General features: G+C 47.1%; 1 protein-coding gene across 3 annotated transcripts in view; it reads right to left on the reverse strand.

The window, feature by feature from the left end:
* The window catches only part of ARHGEF12 (Rho guanine nucleotide exchange factor 12), a 926,126-nt gene that overhangs the window by 131,142 nt on the left and 773,218 nt on the right, over nucleotides 1–21,766 (reverse strand). For all 3 annotated transcript variants that reach the window (XM_078682163.1, XM_078682161.1, XM_078682160.1), the window contains 2 exons: nucleotides 20,842–20,934; nucleotides 20,404–20,477 (listed from right to left, as the gene is read on the reverse strand). In XM_078682163.1, the coding sequence (XP_078538289.1) occupies nucleotides 20,404–20,477; nucleotides 20,842–20,934 (167 nt within the window). The remainder of the gene's footprint in view (nucleotides 1–20,403; nucleotides 20,478–20,841; nucleotides 20,935–21,766) is intronic.

A 21,766-nucleotide genomic window follows, 5' to 3' on the forward strand; every position in this document is an offset into this window, starting at 1 on the left:
TCCACATTTAAAGCGGTACCTGTGGATGCAGAAAAGACCTTTTATTGTGTTGCCTTGGATGGCGGACTCTGCTCTAACTTAGGAAAGAGCTGAGATTTTCCTCTTCAATTAATGCAGCATTTCGCTTTCAGAAATAAGCTACCCCTTCAATCACAAGCTGCCTCAGTCTTCGCCTTTATCCCTATAGTGTTCTGTTAGTACTACATAAATACCACATAAGTACATATTTAAAGTTGCTGTTGTCCAGATATGAAAGGTCTTATAAAGTGGTAAAGGCTGTCAGGGTGCCCTAACCAGATCCCAAAGGTCAGCTTACATTAAGACTTTACTTACTAGTCAATTCAATAATGGGGGCAGTACAAAGCAGGTTTAAACACTATTCCGTCTTCTATACATCTTTTATGTGGAACTACTGGCAGATATGGTGACCAGGGGATACTGTGCTTCGAGGACCAGGATTTAAAATACACAACCAAATTGTCCTCATCTTAACTGGCATGGGTGAATCCTTTTTTTTTTCGTTTGTAAGGTTAACACCTATAGAATAAGGATTATGGTGTGGCATCGCCAAATACCAAATTTCTGTCTTAATTAAATTGGATTTAAAAGTGTTCTAAAAAGATGAAACAGAATTCTCGTCTGGCTCGTGGACACCACATACTAGCAGTTTTTATTCACAGTGTTAAGTCTTTGGACAGCAGCCTCACTAACACTCTATAACTAGCCACAGTTTCATCACCTTTTATATATATTTCTCAGGCATCAGACTGGTTCCAAAAACATTTCAGCAGTATTTCTGCATGGCTATATGTTGCACCATGTTGCTTCACATTGACACCATTCAGCTCCAGGTATGATGTGGGGAGCCTATATCGCCACCCTCCCATGCACTGGTCAGGTGATTTCAAGGCTGTCTGCGCCCCCAGACACAAAGCCCAAAAGCAAATTGGTTGTGACCAGTTTGCATATTTCTACACTTGGGATCTTATTAACTAGATAGAGTCCGATCACAGGACAGGGAAGATGTGAGGGTTGTTGAGGAATCTTTGGCAAGATACAGTCTTTACCAGAAAGAGCGTTACCAAAGGTAAGTAATGTCTTCAAGAGACTTCTAGCCATAGAAGTCTCACCTTCTGAATAGATATCAAGTAGTACCTACTTGGCGATGGACTCAAACCAGAAAGTGCTGCAGAACAGAGCAGGCAAAATGCCATCCCAGAGAACCGAACTGTCCAGACAATAGGGCTTTGTGAACGTACGAATGGCTGTAGCACGTAGCCACAAGGCAAATGCTCAGGACAGGATCCCATGTGCCAATGCAGTGGTATCAGCTTTGGCCCTCGTGTAATGAACACGCAGAGATTTCAGCAGCTGATTTGCTGGCCAATGCATAGCAGACCGTAATGCAAAGCATGCTCGAGTGGGAGATGGTTCCTATCTGCACAGCCTTCATTTTATTTGCTCCAGAGTACCCCAAAAAGAGCTGACCGTCCACCCAGAGTTCTTCAGCATGATCAATATATATGCTTAGAGCTCTCTTGGTGTCCAAATGGTGGACTCTCCTCCTCTTTAGAGGGTAGAGACGGAGTATAAAACGCTGTAAAGGTGATCCATTGACAGAGGTGGAATAGTTTCACAACTTTAGAAAAGGAGGATGCCAGGCCCACAAAAGCAGTTTGTTTGGGAAGAAGGTGGCGTACGGCAGGTTTACAAGAGACTGAAGCTCATGGACATGCTGCGCTGATGTTATGGTGAGGGTGAGAAGCCTCAAGGGTCTGTGAAGCTGCTCATAAGGAGTTCACATCAGATATGGGAGGACCAAATTAAGGTCCCACTGTGATGACAAAGGGGAAGGAAGCAAAAAAATGTAAATTATTTAAAAAAAATCAAACAAATGGGAGACTTAAACAACGAGGGCTGATCTGGAAACCGAAAAAAGGCCGAAAGAGCCAAAAGGTACACTTTAATGGTGTCCAGAGCAAAACCTTGCAGGGCAAAACAAATAAAACAGATAAACTGGCCTGAAAAGGGTCACTCTGGCGTTTGCCACATCAAACCAGAACAAAAAGTTACTTACCTTTGGTAATGGCTTAACTGGTAGAGAATATCTGGTCGCGATTCCTTACCTTCGAATGATCCCCGGGCACCAGACTGGATCTGGAAATGTTTTGTGGGCAGTACCCCTGCACACCAGAAGGTGGTGTCGATCTGCTCCATGGTGTGTCATCTGCGCTGGAAGTGACGTGCGCTGTGAATATTTAAGTGCCACTCCAACCTACTGACATTCATTTTTTTCACGACATTCCACACCGGTAGTGCGGAGCTACAAAGTACACTGATCACTGGATTGGAAAACTAGAGCTCTAAAAGGGGAAAAGCTGTGTCCCTAGAAATCAATTCACAGAACATGGGTCGGTAAGGAATCTACAGCTAGATAGTGTCTCTACCAGCTAAGGCATTGTCGTAGGTAAGTAACTAGTTCATCTGACAGAGCCTTCTAGCTGAAGATTCCTTACCTTATAATAGATACCTCTCTGAAGGTGATTCTGCAAAACAATTTCATACCAATAAGTCCTGCAGGACCGAACGGGCAAAATGCCTATCCTTATGGACCTGACTGCCCAGGTAGCAGCGCTTGGTAAATGTGTGTAGAGATGCCCATGTTGCTGCTTGGCAGATATCGGGTACCAGAACTCCGTGAGCTAACTCCGTGGTCATAACCTTGGCTCTAGTGGAATGAGCAAACATTGCTTCTTGGCAAAAGTGTAGCAGATCCTAATGCAGAGCACGATCCATTGGGAGATGGTCTGCTTCTGCATGGCCTTTCCCTTTTTTGATCTGAAATACCCCAGTAACAGTTGGTCACCCACCGGAACTATTTTGTGCGGTCTTTGTGGGTCCAGTCGGGGAAGTTGCCCCTCTTCTTTCTCAAAGTGTAAAATGTAGGCAGGGTGACGGACTGGCCGACATGAAAGGAAGTGATGTCTTTTGGCAAAAAGGAAGCCATGGTTCATAGAACCAGATTATCTGGGTAGATGTTCAAGTATGGAGGCTTGGATGATTAAGCCTGAAACTCACAGACTCTCCAGGCAGATGTTATTGCCACCAAGAAAGGCCATCTTTAAGACAAGATTAAGGTCCCACTGAGGGATGATGAAGGAAAGAACATATCTTGTAAACATTTCAAGAACCTATGTACAATAAGGGATTTGAAGAGGATTGGCTGGTCAGGTAATCACAGAAAGGCTGATATAGCAAAAATGAAGCCCTTTAAGGTGTTCATAGCAGAGCCCTGCAGGACAAGGAAAAGAATAAATAGAAGAACCTGAGAAACGCGAGCAGAAAGGGGGTCAACCGATTTCTCTGCACGTCATGCCACAATCTTGCCCAGCAGCAGGCGTATTCTGTATTTGTGGAGGGACACCTGTCTGTCAGAATAACACTGCAGGCTTTGGGTGAAAGGTCAAAATCAGTCAACTGTTGCGGCTCAATCTCCGTGCAAGAAAATTGACAGGTTTGAGGGGAGAACCCTCCCCTGCTGCTGTAACAGAAGATCCTATCGAAGGTGCAGCCTGATCAGGGCCCAATGGCCATGATCAACAGCTCAGGATACCAAACTTTCCAAACCCAGTCTGCAGCCACAAGGATGACTAGGGCATGGTCTTTCCTGATCTTCCTGAGCACTCTGGGCAAGAATGGTATGGGCAGAAAGGCATAAAAGAGACCTTAGCTCCACTAAAGACAAAAAGTTTCTCCAAGTGGGCGCAATCTTGTACACTCCAGCATGCAAAACTGCTGACATTGCGCATTCTCAGCGGTTTCAAACATATCTAACCAAGGCTCCCCCCACTTCTGAAAGAGACCTTGCACCACTCCTGGATGGAGGCTCCACTGGTAATCCGCTAGGCAACTTATATAGAAAGCTATCCTAGTGGTAGCTGTGGAGAGCAGCCTTCAGGCTAAGTCTTGAAGGAATGTAAAGCAGCTTGTTTTACCAGTCTATAATCTCATGAATGACCAAATTAAAGGAGAACCACACCAGGTATATATATAAAATATATGTATTTATTCTAAACACATCCCTCTAGTCTCTTTATGAGGCCATAGGCAAAAGTACATACAGTAAACTTATTTAGCACACAGCAAATTAGCACAATATACATTGAGCCCTAGGTGCGTACCAAACCATATATTAAGAAAGTGGTATAGGAACCACGGCTGACATAGATACGAGGCCTAGAGCCTTCAGAACCGTTGGGGCCACCAGGAACCACCCAATGTAGTGACACAGGGGACCCACGGGGGACACGCGCAGTGTCTAAACACAGCCGTGAATCACCATTAACTTCTATGGGGAATGTCGCGGTTGGAAAATTACAGATTAAGGACACTTGGAAGAGGACATGGAGCAAACCCTTTTAGAACTAGGCAGTTCTAGAGTCAATACACACGGGAGCACCGGAGTACTCGAGTTACCTCACCCAGGGAAACCAGGTGCATAGGTGTCTTTTAATGTCGGATTTCGTCGTCGTTTTCAATGGTGAGCTGCTGCAAAGTGCTGCTGGCGACCAAGTAGAAAGTGTCCGGATGGATCCAAGGGTGGATCGAAGATCTGAAGAACCTAAAAGCAGAGGGGACAGAGTCTGGGTCACTAGCCAGTGACCAGGAAGGCAATGAGCGATTAGCCACGATGTCAGGTGATTTCAGGTGAAGAAGGTGAAGCTTGACTCTTCAGCATCGAGGACCAGGAGGCGTCGACGATGACCAGGAGCTAAAATCGAGCTGTCCCACGAAGGATGTCGAGTGCTGCGGTGTCAGTATCCGGATTGGACCCAGCAAGCCTTGGCAACAGCAACCCACGCAGAAAGCAAAGATTGGCTTCGGTGCAGACCAGCAAGGTCTCAGGGACTCACTACTCAGTGGGGAGTCAGGGCACGTCTGGAGAAACCAGGAAAGCCTAAGAAACAGAAGAGTTACCTATGTGGGGACCCACCAGTCGACGGACCAGGGAATCGCGATGGAGCCTCGAGCGGGAATGGTAGAAGCGGGCCCACGGAACACTCGTGGAGTGTAGGCCCACAATCTTCGGTGCAAATGGTGCTCGGGGCTTGGACTAGCAGTAGACCAATGCATAACTTCGGGAAAGCTCGGGAAGTCAATGCACTTGCAAATGTGCACGGTGTCCAGGAGTTCCGGTTCCACGTCACTCGTGGGGGCTGAGGGTCTCAGCTTTGTTGGGATCTCGTGTCTACCTCTGAGAAGTCTGGAAGTCTGTGTCCTGAGTCACAAATCCGTCGGGATCTGGGGGGAGCCTTGGAAATGTAGACCAGCAAGATGCTTCTTTGGTGCCTGTTTGAACAGGGGAGTCACTCCTTGACCCCAAGGGAGATTCTTCGTCTACTAGTCGAAATAGAATGTCGAAATTCCAGGATATATGTTGCAGAGTTTCGTTCAGGTGTAATCTAAAGTCCTACGGACTGGGTTCCTATACTTGTACTAAGTTTAGGGGTTGGACTTCCTCTAGGATCCCACCTATGGAAGGACCCAGGGAGGGGTTGGTTACACCCCTTTGCCTTTGTCCAGTTTCGTGCCAGAGCAGGGGCTGAGCGCCCCAGCAACCGGATTGAACTGGGGTATGCACAGGGACACCAAGTGTGCCCCCAACACTGTCTGAAAAGCATTCTATGAATGCACCCACCCAGCCCCAATACACTAAAGCCAGTCTGGGAGGTGGTTACACCTCCCTGTAACAGGAAACCTATTGTCCAGGCCTCCCCTGCCGGAGTTTCGTCCAGCAGCAGGAGGTCATACTCATGTCTGTGGCTGCAGCATCCATTTTGTGATGCTGGGGCTCTTTTAAACTATTACCGGTTAGGTAAGTGTGTACATGTCTTCTTCCTCTAGAAGGGTGGAATTCTACCCCCGTCGCCAGGACTGGCAGGGCGGGGAAGGATTCCAAAGTGTTTGGCACCAAACACGACATGTTTCCAAGCAGCCATTCCAAACTTAGCATTTACTGCGAGTTTATAATGCACTTAAGAGTATATGGTCTGGCTGCATCACAGAACAGCATCAGAGAATAGATTCCAAACGCTGCAGAGAGGTCCTGCTCATGCAAGGGCACCCTCTCACACAAAACCAAGCACTCTGCCTTCAGGATTGATAAGGCCTGCCATAGGAGTGACTTATAGGTATATATGATTAGTCAGTGATAGGTAACCTACATCTTAGTAAGGGGTGGATGCACCACCTTACCCAGGCTGCATTAGCAGACCTGTGGTGACATTTTTGAAGGCTTCCCAGGGGTGGCATAATACATGCTTCAGCCCCTGTTAGGCCTCTGGGGTACCTATGCCCTTGGTACCAAAGGTACCATATACTAGGGGCTCACAAGGTAACTCAGTAACCAATCTGGAGTGTACCTAAAGTACATGCAATCAATTTAAATAGGAAGCAGCTAGGTTGGGGTCCTGGATAGCAGGGCCCCAGCCAGACTAAAGTCAAAAACAGTGAAACACCAGTAAAAAGTGGGGGTAACCATAGTAAGCAGATCCTACTCTCCTACATGAGGGACTGTGAGTTTGCTGTGCACTGAGTGGGGAAGATGGATTCCCTAGGTTGGGCATTAGCTTGACAGGTGATTGAGTTGCATATGCTTGCAATTTTCTCTTTAAAGAAAGTTGACAAGGAGTTGGAGATATCTTTCGAGTAATTTTCAATTGTGGGTCCTGAAAGTTTTCCTGATTGTTGTTCTATTATGTTTTCTAGGCCTGTTCTTAGCTCTGTCAAAATATCTGATAGCTGTTTTGGCTTTCCGGATAGCCTTTTTGTATGAGATTCTGCGCCTTCTTAATTGTTTGAGAAGGGTAGTGTTTGGGTCCCTCCTCCATAGACGTTCCAGATGTCTTGGCTGTCTTCTTTCCTTGTTTATATTTTGATTGAACTATGGTACTGGAGGCTTTTTTCTTGCCTTTTTTGGATGTAGAGGCGCAACCTTCTGAGCTATGTCGGTCACATTGCTGTTGTAGAGATATGTCAGGTCTTCAACCCAATGTTAGGTCAGCTGGGAGCACCAAGGTCAGTTCCGTTTACGCAGCTGTAATCCCTCTCCCATGTTTTAGCCCGTCTTCTTTGAACCTTGATTTTCGTTTCTTGTGTATATATTTGAGAAAGAATTGGATAGTGATCGAACTAGTCGGTTGGGGTGATATCTAGCATATTTACTGATCCCTGTTTAGCGATGGTGAGGTCAAGTGTAGCCCCTTTGTTGTGAGTTGGTCACTTACATGTTTGAATCATGTTGAGGTTACTGAGGGCTGCCACTGTGGGATCTTTAGAATTCACACTAGGGATCTAAGGATCATCCCTACCAGCTGCGTACTAATCCCACCATTACATATAATTCACACTCAAGTACGCCTGGCCTTATAATACAAATAGGGCTAGAGGCTAGTACACTGCCTGAAACTATACCCTATAAACATACGTACGCGTGTGATGCAATGAAATTGTTTACATGGAAGGAGTTCTTTTCAAGGGCGGGAACCCTCACTCACCCAAGGGTGATATGCTTCATCATTGGGTGCCCTCCTCACACCCGGACTGCAAGGTCCATAGTGTGGTCTAAAACTCCCGAAGTGGGAGGAGCAGAGGGATCTTTGTCAATGTTCCAATGCAGTTTGAAAACTGCTAATAGTGTTGTCTTAGAGAGTGAGGGAGCATTGATTGCGACCGTTTCCATAAGTTGCTCAAGGAAGATTGTGTAATTCCCAAGTGGATGATATACAAGGAGTGTTTTCGCAATAAGTGTCTTTTCCAGCTTGATTTCAGCTCCCAAGAGTTCAAACGACGATGCCTCTTCTAGTGAAAGCAAGGCACAAGTTACTACTTGTGTAACAATATGTCTGTAAGAGACATTAGTTAGTGATAGATTCCTTACCTTAGAATATCCCCAGACGTCAGACTGGATCTGGAAAGTTTTTCGTCAGCAGTACCCCTGCACATCGGTAGGTGGCGTCGCGTGGCTTCGCATCTGTCGCTGGCGTCGTAAGCACCAAGATGACGTCACAGAGACTACTTAGGTGCCACCCATGCGCGCTGATGTCAGTTCTGTTTACGACTTTACGCGTCAGGACCACAGAGCCATGCAAGAAACTGACCACTGGTGCCATGAAACTAGGGCCCTGAAAGGGTTGACCTTCACCCTAGAAATCAGTTCACAGAACGGGGAGGATGGGTGGGGCGGTAAGGAATCTACCACTAACTAATGTCTCTTACTGATATATCATTACACAAGTAGTAATTTGTGCATCTGAAAGAGACACGTTAGTGATAGATTCCTTACCTTAGAATAGATACCCCAGCAATACCAACCCTGGTGGTGGATCTGCAAACAAGATTACACCAGAAAGTGACGGAGAAAAGAACGGCCAAAGAAGCAGTCTCTCTGGACTTGACTGTCAAGGCGATAATGCTTGGTAAACGTATGCAGCGAGGCCCACCTAGCTGCCTGACAAATGTCCTGCAAGGGAACGCCGCGTCACAAGGCAGAAGTGGCTGCCGTTGCCCTTGTAGAATGGGCACACAGCCCCACAGGAGGCTCCTTCTTAGCCAATGAGTATCATGCTTTGATGCACAGAACGACACACCGAGAGATGGTTCATTTGTGCATGGCCCAACCTTTTTTGGCGCCCACATAGCCGACAAAGAGCTGGTCAGCCACCCGGAACTGTTGTGTGTGATTCAGATAGAACGAGAGTGCACGTTTTGCATCCAGACGGTGGAGCGTCTCTTCCACTTATGAAGGATGCGGAGGCGGAAAGAAGGTGGGCAAAATGATGGTCTGCCCGATGTGGAAGGGCGTGACAACCTTTGGCAAGAAAGAAGGACGGGTCGTTAAAACCACCTTAAAACCACCTTGTCCCAATCCGAGCCTGCTGGTGGAAAAAAAAATCTAACCAAGGAGCCATTGAACACGAGCATTGCCTCAAGTAGGTGGAGATACGACGAACGATGTTGACCATTAAAGACTTCTTTGTGAAAAACAAATTGCAGAGTCTGGGTCAAACACTAGAAAGCAGAATTGTGCATAGAATGTGTAACTGCAGCCAACATATGCTATGAATATGCATTTTCCACTTCTTAATATTAAGAGCCCTGCCTTAGGGCTTGCTAGGCCTACTTTAAGGATGAATTACATATATTAACAAGCACTGGCATAGCCAATAGGTCTCGCCTTTGGGACCTTATAAGTGTTTAGCCATACAACAGTTGCTGTTGTTGCACCAAGGATATTGTGCTGCATAACTAAAAATGTATAAGCTCTAAAAAAAAAAGCTAGACCTATTGGCTATGCCAATGCTCTCTGTCCCCCCAACACACTTTTTTAAACTTTGATAAGTGCGGCTCCGTCTTCACGGACACCGCGCTATGCAATGCAATAGGTTTTATTTTATTTTATTTATTTAAGAGGTTTTATATAGCGCTAGCCAGACCCGAAGGTATCAGAGCGCTTTACAGCGAGTAGAAAAACACATAAAAGAGGAACAAGAAAGCGTAAGTGATCAAAAGATCCAGTGTGCTGTGCGTCCCTCGGAGCACATTGAGGGAGAGTGGTTCCGATGTAGTTTCGATCCGAGGGTAAAGTCCTGAGCTCCGTTTCCCTCCGGGAGTGGAGGAGAGTAGGGGGTTAAGGGGCGTGGATGAGGATGGGAATGTTGGAGCAATTGTCTGTTGGCAGCAAGGTGTCAGCTTGTGCACTTCGGATTTCAGTTTGGGAAGGTACGGTTGAGGTATAAGTCTTTTAGGAGTCTTTTGAATTTTATGAAGGAGGGAGTAGTCCTGATGTCAACCGGGATGGAGTTCCATATTTTGGGTGCGTTTCCTGCGAAAGAACGAGCTGCAGTTTTTTGCTTGCGTGTTTTCAGAGGGATTAGTAGGAGGGTGTTGGAACTCCTAAGGTTTCTTGACTGGCCGGCTTTCTTGAGCTTGGAGGCCAGGTATTCTGGTTTCCCTGTGTGTAAGGCTTTGTGAGTAAGGCAGGCGGTTCTGAAGTTGGCACGCAATTCCACTGGGAGCCATTTTAGTTCTCTGAGTGCGGGAGATAGGTGGTCGTACTTTTTGACTCCGGTGACCATTCTGGCAGCCGCGTTGAGAGTTGTTTTGAGTGGAGCTAGGCGGGAGAGAGCTGTACCGGAGAGAACTGCATTCCCATAGTCCAGTCTAGATAACACCAGTGATTGGGTGGCTTGCTTGAGGTCCGTGGGTGGGATGAAAGGTTTGATTTTGTTGAGGAGCTTCAAATTAAGGAAGGCACTCTTGGCAGAGGTCATGATGTGATTTGTCATGGTTAAGTTTTTGGTCGAGGGTGATTCCTAGAGATTTTACTGAGTTAGCCAGGGTGAGATTGCCATTGAGAGCATCTATAGCTTTCAGCCACTCTCTAATTTGCGGGTTTTCATCTTTGTTGGAGATAAGGAGGATTTCGGTTTTTTCATGATTAAGTTTAAGGTGGTTTGTGGCAAGCCATTGTTGAACTTCTTTGAGAGTGTTGTTGAGTCTTAGGATGTCATTAATGGAGGAGGTTTCCAGGTAGATCTGGGTGTCGTCAGCATATAGGTGGAAGGGTATGTTGGCTTTTTGTAGGATGGTTGTGAGGGGTTCCATGTATATGTTGAACAGTTGAGGAGAGAGTACTGAGCCTTGGGGGACGCCTCTGTTGACGGGGAGTGGGTCGGACGTAAAGGATTTGATTTTTATCCTTTGGGAGCGACCATGAAAGAAGGAAGAGAACCATTGAAGGACCACCTCGTCTGCACCTACTCGGTCTTTGAGAGCCTTGATGAGAAGATTGTGATCCACAGTGTCGAAGGCTGCCGAGAGGTCTAGGAGAATGAGTAGGCAACATTGGTCAGAGTCAAGGGATTTGAGGATGTCATCCACGATGTTAAGGATCGCAGTTTCAGTACTACATCCTTTTCTGAAGCCTGATTGGTGTTGGTCTAGCAGGTTGATATTGTCCAGGTGCCGATTCAGTTGCTGGAGAACGCATTTTTCAAGGAGTTTGGCTAGGAAGGGGAGATTGGAAACCGGTCTGAAGTTGTTCAGGTCGTTGGGGTCTAGGCCAGGCTTTTTGAGTAAAGGTGTGACTTGTCCGACTTTGAGACAGTCTGGTATGATGCCAGTTTTTAAGGAACTGTTTATGATTTCGCACCATCGTGGTGCGAGGGAGAGTTTCAGCTTTTTGGTCAGTTGAGAGGGTACAGGGTCGAGGATGTGTGAAGAGGGTTTGGAGGAGGAGATTAGATTGAGAATCTCAGCTACAGGTACGAGGTCGAAGGTTCTCCAGGTTTTAGTGGGAATAGGTGTTGCTTTTGGTATTGTAAATAACAATGCCTTTTAATTTTTTTAAAGGCATTGCCATTTACAATGTCAATAGCTCAAAATAATTTAATTGTGAGACCTATTGCATTGCATGATCTTGGGAAACCTAAATACCACATGTGCTGTAAGTTTTGCACTTTAAACAGGTAATATAATTCATTGCTTAGCTATTGGGGTAAGGCATCATCAGTGGCCTTGGAGTCCTGACATCCAACCCTGCAGAGTTCGGGTGGTAAAAAGAGCCACACAGTGTAATTCGGTTGTAAAGTAAAGGTATGTAACTAAGACCTCCTCAAATATATATTTTACTACACTTGGGTCAAGCTTCAGTGGTCTTGCTAGGAGGAGGTATAGCTATCAAGTGTGCAGCAGGTGCAGTGTCACCGGGGCTCTGAGGGTCCCAATGGACGCAAACAGTTCCTACATTTTATTGCCATTTGCATCAGACTTCATAAAACATTTTTGGTTTGTTTTCAAAGGTCTCAGAATATAGCAGTCAGTGGTGTCCACCTATATATGTAGCAAAAATACAACTACGGCAGTGGCCTGTTAATATAATCCCTGCACACAAGAAGACAGGTCTTTCTCAGTGCAGGCTCCAGTATTATGGATTTTCTTGCCTCCAGACAAAGTTCTCAACAACACTCCAAGATTCAATAAAAAGCTGAAGTCTTATCTGCTTGGCTATGCCATGTTTAGACCAATGCCAAAAAACTCTGTTAGGGTGGTGGTTCCTACAAAAATGTAAGTCAGTCAGAATGTCAGAGGCCTCCCTCCGGTCCCCAGCTTTGATGGTGATCCACTTCTATCTTAAAATTTCATAGTCCTGTGAAGTGCGGACTCAATGGATTTGGAGGACATTTGTCGGTGTTAATATAAATGAAATAAAAGGAGGGGAGGGACTAGATTGAAGAAGAAGCAACTACTCTTTGTGTCATATCCTGGGAGGGGAAGGAGACAGAGGGGGCGTGAAGTATCTCCACGCAGAAACATTTAGCAAGGGGATGGGGAGGCTGCACAGGCAAGTTGCTTCAGCAAGTGACTTAGCAGGTTTCTGTGTATGACTTGGCTATGCAAACGGGTACTGGTAACACCTGATGATTAGTGCATTATGAACCAGCATAACAGCAGTATGTATTAAAATAACAAGTTATTTCAACTGGCTGTTAGTCATTAGTTAAAGGTTATCTATGAGGCGGGCAGCCAGTCTAGCTGCATCACGTCACCTTGAAGGCAGCGTCGTGAGGTAGGCGCTGACGTCAATACGGCGACACAGAAGAGTTGGCGGTGTGAAGTTTGAACCATAGCTGTGTGAATGCAGTATTTTGCTCAAGAGGAGGAAGGCGCTTTCAGATAAAGCTAGGGATTGTGTGGAAGACACGGGCTCATGAATGGAAGCTAAAAGTGAGAAACGGGGTGCGGGGCTCTAGCAACTTCCATTGTTTGGGGTGACCTGCCACTTCGTTTCAGAGTGGTAAAGAACAAGTTACTTACCTTCGGTAACGCTTTTTCTGGTAGATACTATATCTGCCTGTGGATTCCTCACCTTGTGAATATCCCCCTTGCGCCAGCAACGTTCGGAAATTTTCTTCGTAGTACGCCGACGTGGGCGACGTCACAGGAGCACGGCATCGCGCGCGACTCCGTCTGACGTCACCGACCCTACATCAGGCCCACGCCGGCGTGATGACGTCAGTTCCGCCCTTTTTTCCGTGCCTTCGAGGCACACGGACGGACCAACGACAGCAAATATGCAAATATACAATGTACACAGTACAAATAGAACTAAATCAATAGTATAAACATATATACAGAAAGACCAGGTATAGCAGAGTGGACAACGGGGAGGCGGGTGGGTCAGTGAGGAATCCACAGGCAGATATAGTATCTACCAGAAAAAGCGTTACCGAAGGTAAGTAACTTGTTCTTCTGATAGATACATCTGCCGTGTGGATTCCTCACCTTGTGAATAGATTCCCACAGCAGTCCCCACTCCCGGAGGAGGGTGCCCACTCTGCTACACCAGGAAGTCTTGGAGGACAGAGCGCGCGAAGTGGCCATCCCTCCTCACCTCGGTATCCAAGCAGTAATGCTTCGCGAAAGTGTGGAGGGAGGCCCAAGTCGCGGCCTTGCAAATATCCTCAACAGGTACACCCCTAGACAAAGCAGATGTTGCAGACTTTGCTCTAGTAGAATGTGCTCTAATACCCTCAGGAGGGTCCTTACCAGCAAGAGAGTAGCAGATCTTGATGCACAGGATTATCCACCTGGAAAGTGTGCGCTTGTGCACCGCTCTGCCCTTCTTGCAGCCAGCAAAACCAACAAACAGCTGGTCATCCATCCGGAAGTCTTTAGTCCTGTCCAGATAGAACGACACCGCCCTCTTAGGGTCCAGACGGTGCAGTCTCTCTTCCTCCTTAGACGGGTGAGGGGGAGGATAGAAGGTAGGAAGGGTAATGGACTGCCCAAGATGGAAAGGAGTCACCACCTTAGGCAGAAAAGCAGCCCTGGTCCTGAGAACCATCCTTTCAGCATGAATGGTCAGGAATGGGGGTTTGGAACTTAGAGCTTGAAGCTCACTTACCCTCCTTGCCGAGGTGATTGCAACGAGGAAGATCGTTTTAAAAGATAGAAGCCTCAATGGACACTTGTGCAAGGGCTCGAAGGGAGAACCCATTAAGAAGGTCAGCACAAGATTCAAATCCCAATGAGGAACAACAAAAGGAGTAGGAGGGAACATATTTATGAGACCCTTCAAGAATCTCAAAACCACCGGAGACTTAAAGAGAGATGGCTGATCCGGCAAACATAGAAATGCCGATAAGGCAGAAAGATACCCCTTGACCGTGGCCACAGCCAAACCTTGCTGCGCCAGATAAAGGGCAAATTGTAAAATATTAGACAAATGAGCCTTCAAAGGGTCAACATCTCTCTCCCTGCACCAAGAAACAAATTTAGACCACCTATAGGAGTAAATGGACTTAGTGGTGTCACGCCTGGCAGAAAGAATGACATCCACTACCTCGTGAGGGAGAGAAAAAGAACTCAAGTTGCCCCGTTCAATCTCCAGGCATGAAGGTGTAATGTCTGGAGGTGGGGGTGTAAAACCTGCCCCTCCATCTGAGAGAGGAGGTCTGCCCTGTGAGGGAGACGGAGCGGCGGGTGAGAGGAGAGGCGGAGAAGGTCTGAGTACCACACCCTTCTTGGCCAATCCGGGGCGACCAATATGACTTGGGCCCGGTCTTGACGAATCTTCCTCAGAACCCGAGGAATCAAAGGTATGGGAGGAAACGCGTAAAGGAGTTGATCTCCCCAACTCAGCTGAAACGCGTCCCCCAATGCTCCTTGCATCGGATACTGGAGACTGCAGAACGAAAGGCAGTGAGCATTCTCGCGAGTGGCGAATAGATCCACCCGAGGAGTCCCCCACATCCGAAAGATGTCGTGAACAACCTCTGGGTGAAGCCTCCACTCGTGGTCGGCAGAGAACTGCCGACTGAGACTGTCTGCACGAACGTTCAGAACTCCGGCCAGGTGATTTGCCACCAGACAAATCTGATGGTCCTGAACCCAGGACCAGAGACGCAGAGCCTCTCTGCAGAGACACTGCGACCCTACTCCTCCCTGCTTGTTGATGTACCACATCGCAGTCGTGTTGTCCGTCAGGACTTGAACCGAACGACCGCAAAGGGAAGGGAGGAAGGCCTTGAGTGCCAAACGTATCGCCCTCAATTCCAGAAGGTTGATGTGAAACAACCTTTCTTCCGGAGACCAAAAACCTTAGACCTCCAGGTCTCCCAGATGAGCACCCCACCCGAGAGTGGACGCATCCGAAATCACTGTGGCCACTGATGGAGGTAGCTGAAAAGGCTTTCCTTGTGACAGATTGCCTTCCACGCTCCACCAAGACAGATCCGCTGCAGCTTCCCCGGAGATCTTCACTGACTCCCTGAGATCTCCGTTGTGCTGATACCACTGCCTGCGGAGGCACCACTGGAGTGCCCTCATGTGCCAGCGTGCATGACTGACCAACAGAATGCAAGAAGCCATCAGACCGAGCAGACGAAGGACCTTCAGGACCGGAACAACCGCTCCATTGTAGAATAAAGGAATCATCTCCTGAATGTCGTGAATTCTTTGAGGTGGAGGGAATGCACGACATACAGAAGTGTCCAGTACCGCACCTATGAACAGGTTGCGCTGTGAGGGCACCAGGTGAGACTTGGGTACATTTATCGAAAAACCCAACCTGTGTAACAACTGAGTTGTCTCCTGCAGATGATGGAGCACCATCTCCGGCGACTCTGCTTTGATCAGCCAGTCGTCTAGATAAGGGAATACAGGAATCCCCGACCTTCTGAGATGCGCAGCCACCACTGCCATCACCTTGGTGAAGACTCGAGGCGCAGTAGTAAGTCCAAAGGGAAGGACCGCAAACTGGTAGTGTTGCGATCCCACCGTAAAACGGAGATACCTCCTGTGCGACTTCAGGATTGGGATGTGAAAGTACGCATCCTGCAAGTCGATCGACACCATCCAGTCTTCTTCCATCAGCGCTAGAAGAACCTGAGCAAGGGTGAGCATTTTGAACTTCTCCTGTTTGAGATAGAGGTTCAAAATCCTGAGATCCAGGATAGGCCGAAGCCTGCCATCCTTCTTGGGAATCAAGAAATACCGGGAGTAGCACCCTTGACCCCTCTCCTGCTCTGGAACCACCTCTATCGCACCCTTTCGAAACAGTGCCAGGACTTCCTCCTGCAGGAGAAGCAGGTGGTCCTCCGAACAATAACCTTGGCAAGGAGGGTAATTGGGAGGGAATTCCTGAAAAGGAAGTGCATACCCATTCTCTACGAGATTGAGAACCCAAAGATCTGATGTAACCGATTCCCAATCTCGTAGAAAATGAGTAAGCCGACCCCCTACTGGCCCTACATGATCCAGAATGGTGGATCTAGGGCTGCTTTGCTGATGCGGGTGGGGGTTGGGCATTATTGGAGGAAGTGGAGGAAGAGGAGACTTGACGTTTACGTCCACTACCCCTTTGTTTACCTCTATAGGATCTATATAGATGGTTTTGCTGCTGTTGCTGTTGTTGTTGTTGGCCCTGCTTGAAGGGACGAAAAGAAGATCTGCCAAATCCTTTGAACTTTTTAGTCGACGATCCTCTCATCTGCAGACCCAAAGATCTAGCGGTGGCACGGCTGTCCTTAAACCTTTCCAAGGCTACATCAGCCTTCTTACCGAAAAGGCCAGTTCCATCAAAGGGTAAGTCCAGCAATGTAGATTGCACATCCGCAGAAAAATCTGAAGACTTTAGCCATGCAGCTCTCCTGGTCGCAATGGATGAACCCATAATTCTAGCAACAGAATCCACAGTGTCCATACCGCTTTGAATGACCATGCGGGCAGCAGCCTGAGTGTCAGAGACAACCTCATTAAAGTTCTTCTTATCATCCTCAGGAAGTTTTGATGATAATTGCTTCACTGAGTCCATTAGCGCATGCACGTATCTACCTAAAAGGCAAGTAGCATTTGATGATTTAAGAGCCATGCTCCCAGAAGAGAAAGTCTTCTTCGCAGACAGATCTAATTTTTTAGACTCTTTGTCAGCTGGCACTTGAGGGAAGGAGCCAGCAGCCCTATTAGAGCAAGCCGCCTGAACCACAAGACTTTCCGGAGATGGATGCGTAGAAAGAAATGCAGGGTCATCAGGAGCCACCCTATAGCGTCTTGCAATAACTCTTGAAACTGCAGGAGCAGATAAGGGCTTCTTCCAAATCTCCTTTATTGGATCCGTCAAGGCATCAGTAAATGGCAGTGTAGGTTCCACAATTGAAGAAGGAGAATGTAAGACTTCAGTGAGGATGTTGGGTTTGTACTCCACTGTGGGCAGCTTTAAATTAAGAAGGTCAGCAGCCTTCCTAATGACCACGTGATAGGGTGCCACGTCTCTAGATGGAGCATCAGAAGCTGAAGGCAGAACCCACTCAGGAGAGAGTTCTAGACCACTAGCATCCCGAAGTTCATCGAAATCATCGTCATGATCAGGAAGCTCGCCTTCTTCCACATCAGAACTCTCATCATCCTTTTGTTCTAGAAGGCGCTGAGCTCTTCGCCTCGACCACTCCAATCGAATCGACGTCGACGGATCCGGTAACGACTCCGACGGAGCCGGTTCCGACGTCGATCGAGGAGCCGGAGCAGGACGAGAGTCATGAACAGGTGTGGTACCTCGATCTCGACTGCGAGGTCGATCCGGAGCCGGCGAAGCCGCATGCGGAGTCGAAGACCTCGGTGGAGCCGTACCGAGCCATGGTGGAAGAGGCGCCGGCATGAATGGCATAAACGGAGCTGGGGCATACGACTGAGGAATACCCAGATTGTATGATAATGGACCCATGGGACCAACAGGTGCTCCAGTGGGGTACATTGCCCTGGAATATACTCCGAACATTGCATTTAAAAAATGCGAGGGATCCTGTCCAGGACCAGGAAAGGGAGGGTACAGACCTACCGGATCCAATGGAGGTCGCCCCGACACACCCTCACTCTGACCTTCCGGATCCGCAGGAGTCTCCGCTGGAGTCGGTTCTTGAGGAATCACTTCTTCTTCCTCTTCATGTTCCGAGGACATCGGATCCGGATCCGGATCCGGCTCCGGTTCTGGCTCCGGGGCCGGAGAACCTTCTTTCGATAAAGCAGGAGAAGGAGAGATAAAGTCTTTACGATGTTTATGAGACCTTCTCTTCGAGTCAGAGGATTCCTTTTCTGAATGATGTTTCGAACTGTGTTTCCTCCTCTTATGCTTTCTCCTCGAGGAGCTCGAAGCGTGACCGGAAGCCGATTTAGATCTAGACCTCGATCTTTCCCTGGATTTCGATTTCTCTTTAGATCTCGTATCCTCACCAGATCTCGAACCCGCTCTGGATCTCGACGCAGACACCGACTTCGATCGAGACCTTTGCTTCGACTTCGACCTCCGTGACGTCGATCTTGAATAACGTCCAGAATCCTGTTTTACCTTAGCCAAAAGTAATTTAGCTTCACGTTCTCGAAGTGCCTTCGGATTCATCTTAAAACAGGAATTGCAGTTCTTGACGTCGTGACTCGAACCAAGACACCACAAACAGTCCTTATGTGGGTCAGTGATGGACATCTTGCGGGCACAAGACCTACACGGCTTAAAGCCTGTTTTCCTCGACGACATCTTCGGATAAGAATCAAGTCGCAAGAGAGAAACAATGTCTATTAATAAACAGAAAGATACTAAGTATCGCAGTAAGATCCCGAAAACCGTTAGCGTCGAAGACGCGGAAAAAAGGGAACTGACGTCATCACGCCGGCGTGGGCCTGATGTAGGGTCGGTGACGTCAGACGGAGTCGCGCGCGATGCCGTGCTCCTGTGACGTCGCCCACGTCGGCGTACTACGAAGAAAATTTCCGAACGTTGCTGGCGCAAGGGGGATATTCACAAGGTGAGGAATCCACACGGCAGATGTATCTATCAGAATATTTAATCTCACCCTCTGGTGTGGCGACACCGACTGCAGCAGACAACAGCTGCTCGAATAATAGAGTCACAGTCTGGGCTGGCGGCGTCCCCCGGGAGGGGCGGCGCTGCCCATGAAAGGAGCACTGTGCAAAGGGGCCAGTCGGGGAGGGGGGCGAGCAGGAGCAGAGATAGGAGCAGCCGATACAGAGCAAGCAATTGGAAGGGGAGGGGGCGAGGGTAAAAGGAGAGATACTTTCATGAGGGAAAAGAGTGAAAGGGGCGGTGCAGATAACAGAGCCAGGCTTGGAGCAGGAGACGGGCTGGAGAGAACATAAAACAGAGGAAACAGCAGAAATACGGGAGTGAGGTGGAATGTAATTTAATCTGAGCCGTGTTGGCGGGATATACTGCTGAAAATAAAATAAACATGCATTGGCTGCGCGGCCGTGAAATTGACGCATCCACGCAGCCGTGAAAGTGACTGTAAGGGTGCCCGCGAGCGATGCGCTTAATGAGCTATGACGAGAGAGGAAAGCCAGATGTGCCTCTGCGCGTAACCGCAAGCTTTAGGCCACAAGCACAACCATGTGGTGAGCTTTTTGAAGCCCCCTTACTAAAAGTCTCTCCAGAGAAGCAAACGGGCTAGCTCTGGCGAGACATAAAAAGGGAGTATTGGGCTTTAAATAGAAAAGTTTGGTTAGCATGTTTAAACTGCAATTCCAGTCTGCATTGTTTTACCTTCGTCACACCCAGAGCTGCAATTCCTGGGTACCATATACTTACAAGAAAGTTAGATTATGCCAATTGGGAACAAGCCAATCACATGTACATACTTTAAGGTCAAGGCACTAGCACAGAGGTCTGGTTGGCAAGCCTCAGTGCACTCACAGGGTCAATAAACAGTGCAGCACCAGTTCAAAACTTTGAAGGTGCCCATACAAAAAGAGGCACTTTCTTACTAGGAGGAACTGCTAAAAAGTTTGCAGATCCATTCCGACGCCTGGGGAATATTTAAAGTGTGAGGAACCGGCAGCTAGAAAGCTCAACAGAAAATATTAGTTGGAGTCACAAACGAATAAGAGTAATGCAAAGAAAACTGCAAATCAGGTGCTGCAGAATGGACTTGCAAGACAAAATTTACAAAGGTACTTCTTGGTCTCTTAAATCATTGAGATTCAATTTCAAGTTACTCCTGATTTATATAGCAGCTGCCTGTCCACTTTTCCTTATTTGGCTATAATGTCCCATCAACCTTTGCATGAGGCGCTTCTTTACTAATCTGCCTCTAAAAAATATTTCAAGAAGTTCTGCCTTAATACTCATTCCCCCTCCACGATCTGGTACCACATTAGTTTACCTCTATATTGTTTCGAGATATGCTTATTTGTGGGCAATCCAAACATTCATAAGCTGCAAGTAAGGAGACCTCCAGGTGTCCAATTAGATAAGTGGACCTGATCCTTATTAGTGGAAAATGAATAAATGAATGCCTCATTGAAAATAGAAAACTGGATATCCAAACTGATTACCTGGGTTATTAAGTTTGTTGGTAGGTGGACTCTGGACCTCCTTCTTCAGTTTCTGACCATCTTCATCCTCATCTCTACAATTATGTCAATAAGATATTATTTTCATTTTCATAATTGCAGCAGCATTAAGTCATGTTTTCTAATACACAGCACCACCTTCAATCAACTGCCAACGTCCCATCTCCATACTTTACCAGCATTAGCTGGTCTCCAATGTAGCTCCTCTTGTATAGGTTTACAACAGGGCATGGTGACATGAAGTTATAGCGTTACGCCACCTTACACCCCTTTTCTTTATGGTTTTGTCCTAAATCGTTTTTCTGTTAAAACATATGATAATTCCTCCTGCCACCCACCCACCCACCTGCTTCCAAGTCTGCCTCATGCAATTCATAAGCCTTAAACCTTTATCACATACCCCTTTCCGTAAATACTTACTCAGTGACGATGCCAGAAGGGGCCGGCGGTAAGGGGATGGGTTTTTTGATAGCTTCAACTTTGACCACCATTCTTGCTATGAGATTCTGCCACCTGCCAAGACAGAATAAAAAAAATCCGAATTTACAAGAGCTTATTATTCATCCCTAGAAGAAATTCTACAACATCCTTCCCCTATAGCAGCAAGTCCACCATGAGCAGTCACTATTGTGTAAGTCACAAAAGAAGTATGGGATCAAGTGACCTTGAGTTAACTCGGCTTAAATGAACACCTCAGTAATATGATCTATGTAACGGTGAGATCAGAACCTTTGGGTAGGTCAGAGAACACAGATCTGACAATGTTTCAGCTCTCCCTTTGCCTGAAGAACTTACTTGTTAGACCTAGTACAATGCAACCTCTGAAGGGCACTGGTATTCTGAACAGACTATCTCAACTCTCCAAGATTAAAAATAGCCTTAATATCAGAGGCAATAAACATCAAGACAGCAATGCAGTCACCAACAAGATCAGTGATGCACAAGTCCTATGTAGTTTGCCGTGGTTTATGAGGAGGAGCTTCAACAACATGGAGTTCATAATACCACTCGTAAGATTAAGGACTAAGTGGAATAACTGCAAATAATATCAACCCTAATACTGGTCACAGGGACAACATGAAAGATAATATGTGCTCAGTAATGTTTCTTGAGTGCTGCATCTAACTGGGTCATCAGAGTTTCAACCATGAATAATCACTAGAAAGATTTACATTAAGGGCATGTAAATTGGCATTGTCTGAAAACTGGTTTGTTGTACAAAAAGGGAACTTGGTGCAGCCATTCACAACCAACAGAGTGACTTAAAAGGGAGTACACCAAATACTTATTGGTAATTCTGCAATACAGATAACACGAACGTCTCTACAAAGGCATCCCATTTGGA

This window comes from Lissotriton helveticus, chromosome 3_1, assembly GCF_964261635.1.
Source record: "Lissotriton helveticus chromosome 3_1, aLisHel1.1, whole genome shotgun sequence".
NCBI classification, from domain to species: Eukaryota; Metazoa; Chordata; class Amphibia; order Caudata; family Salamandridae; genus Lissotriton; species Lissotriton helveticus.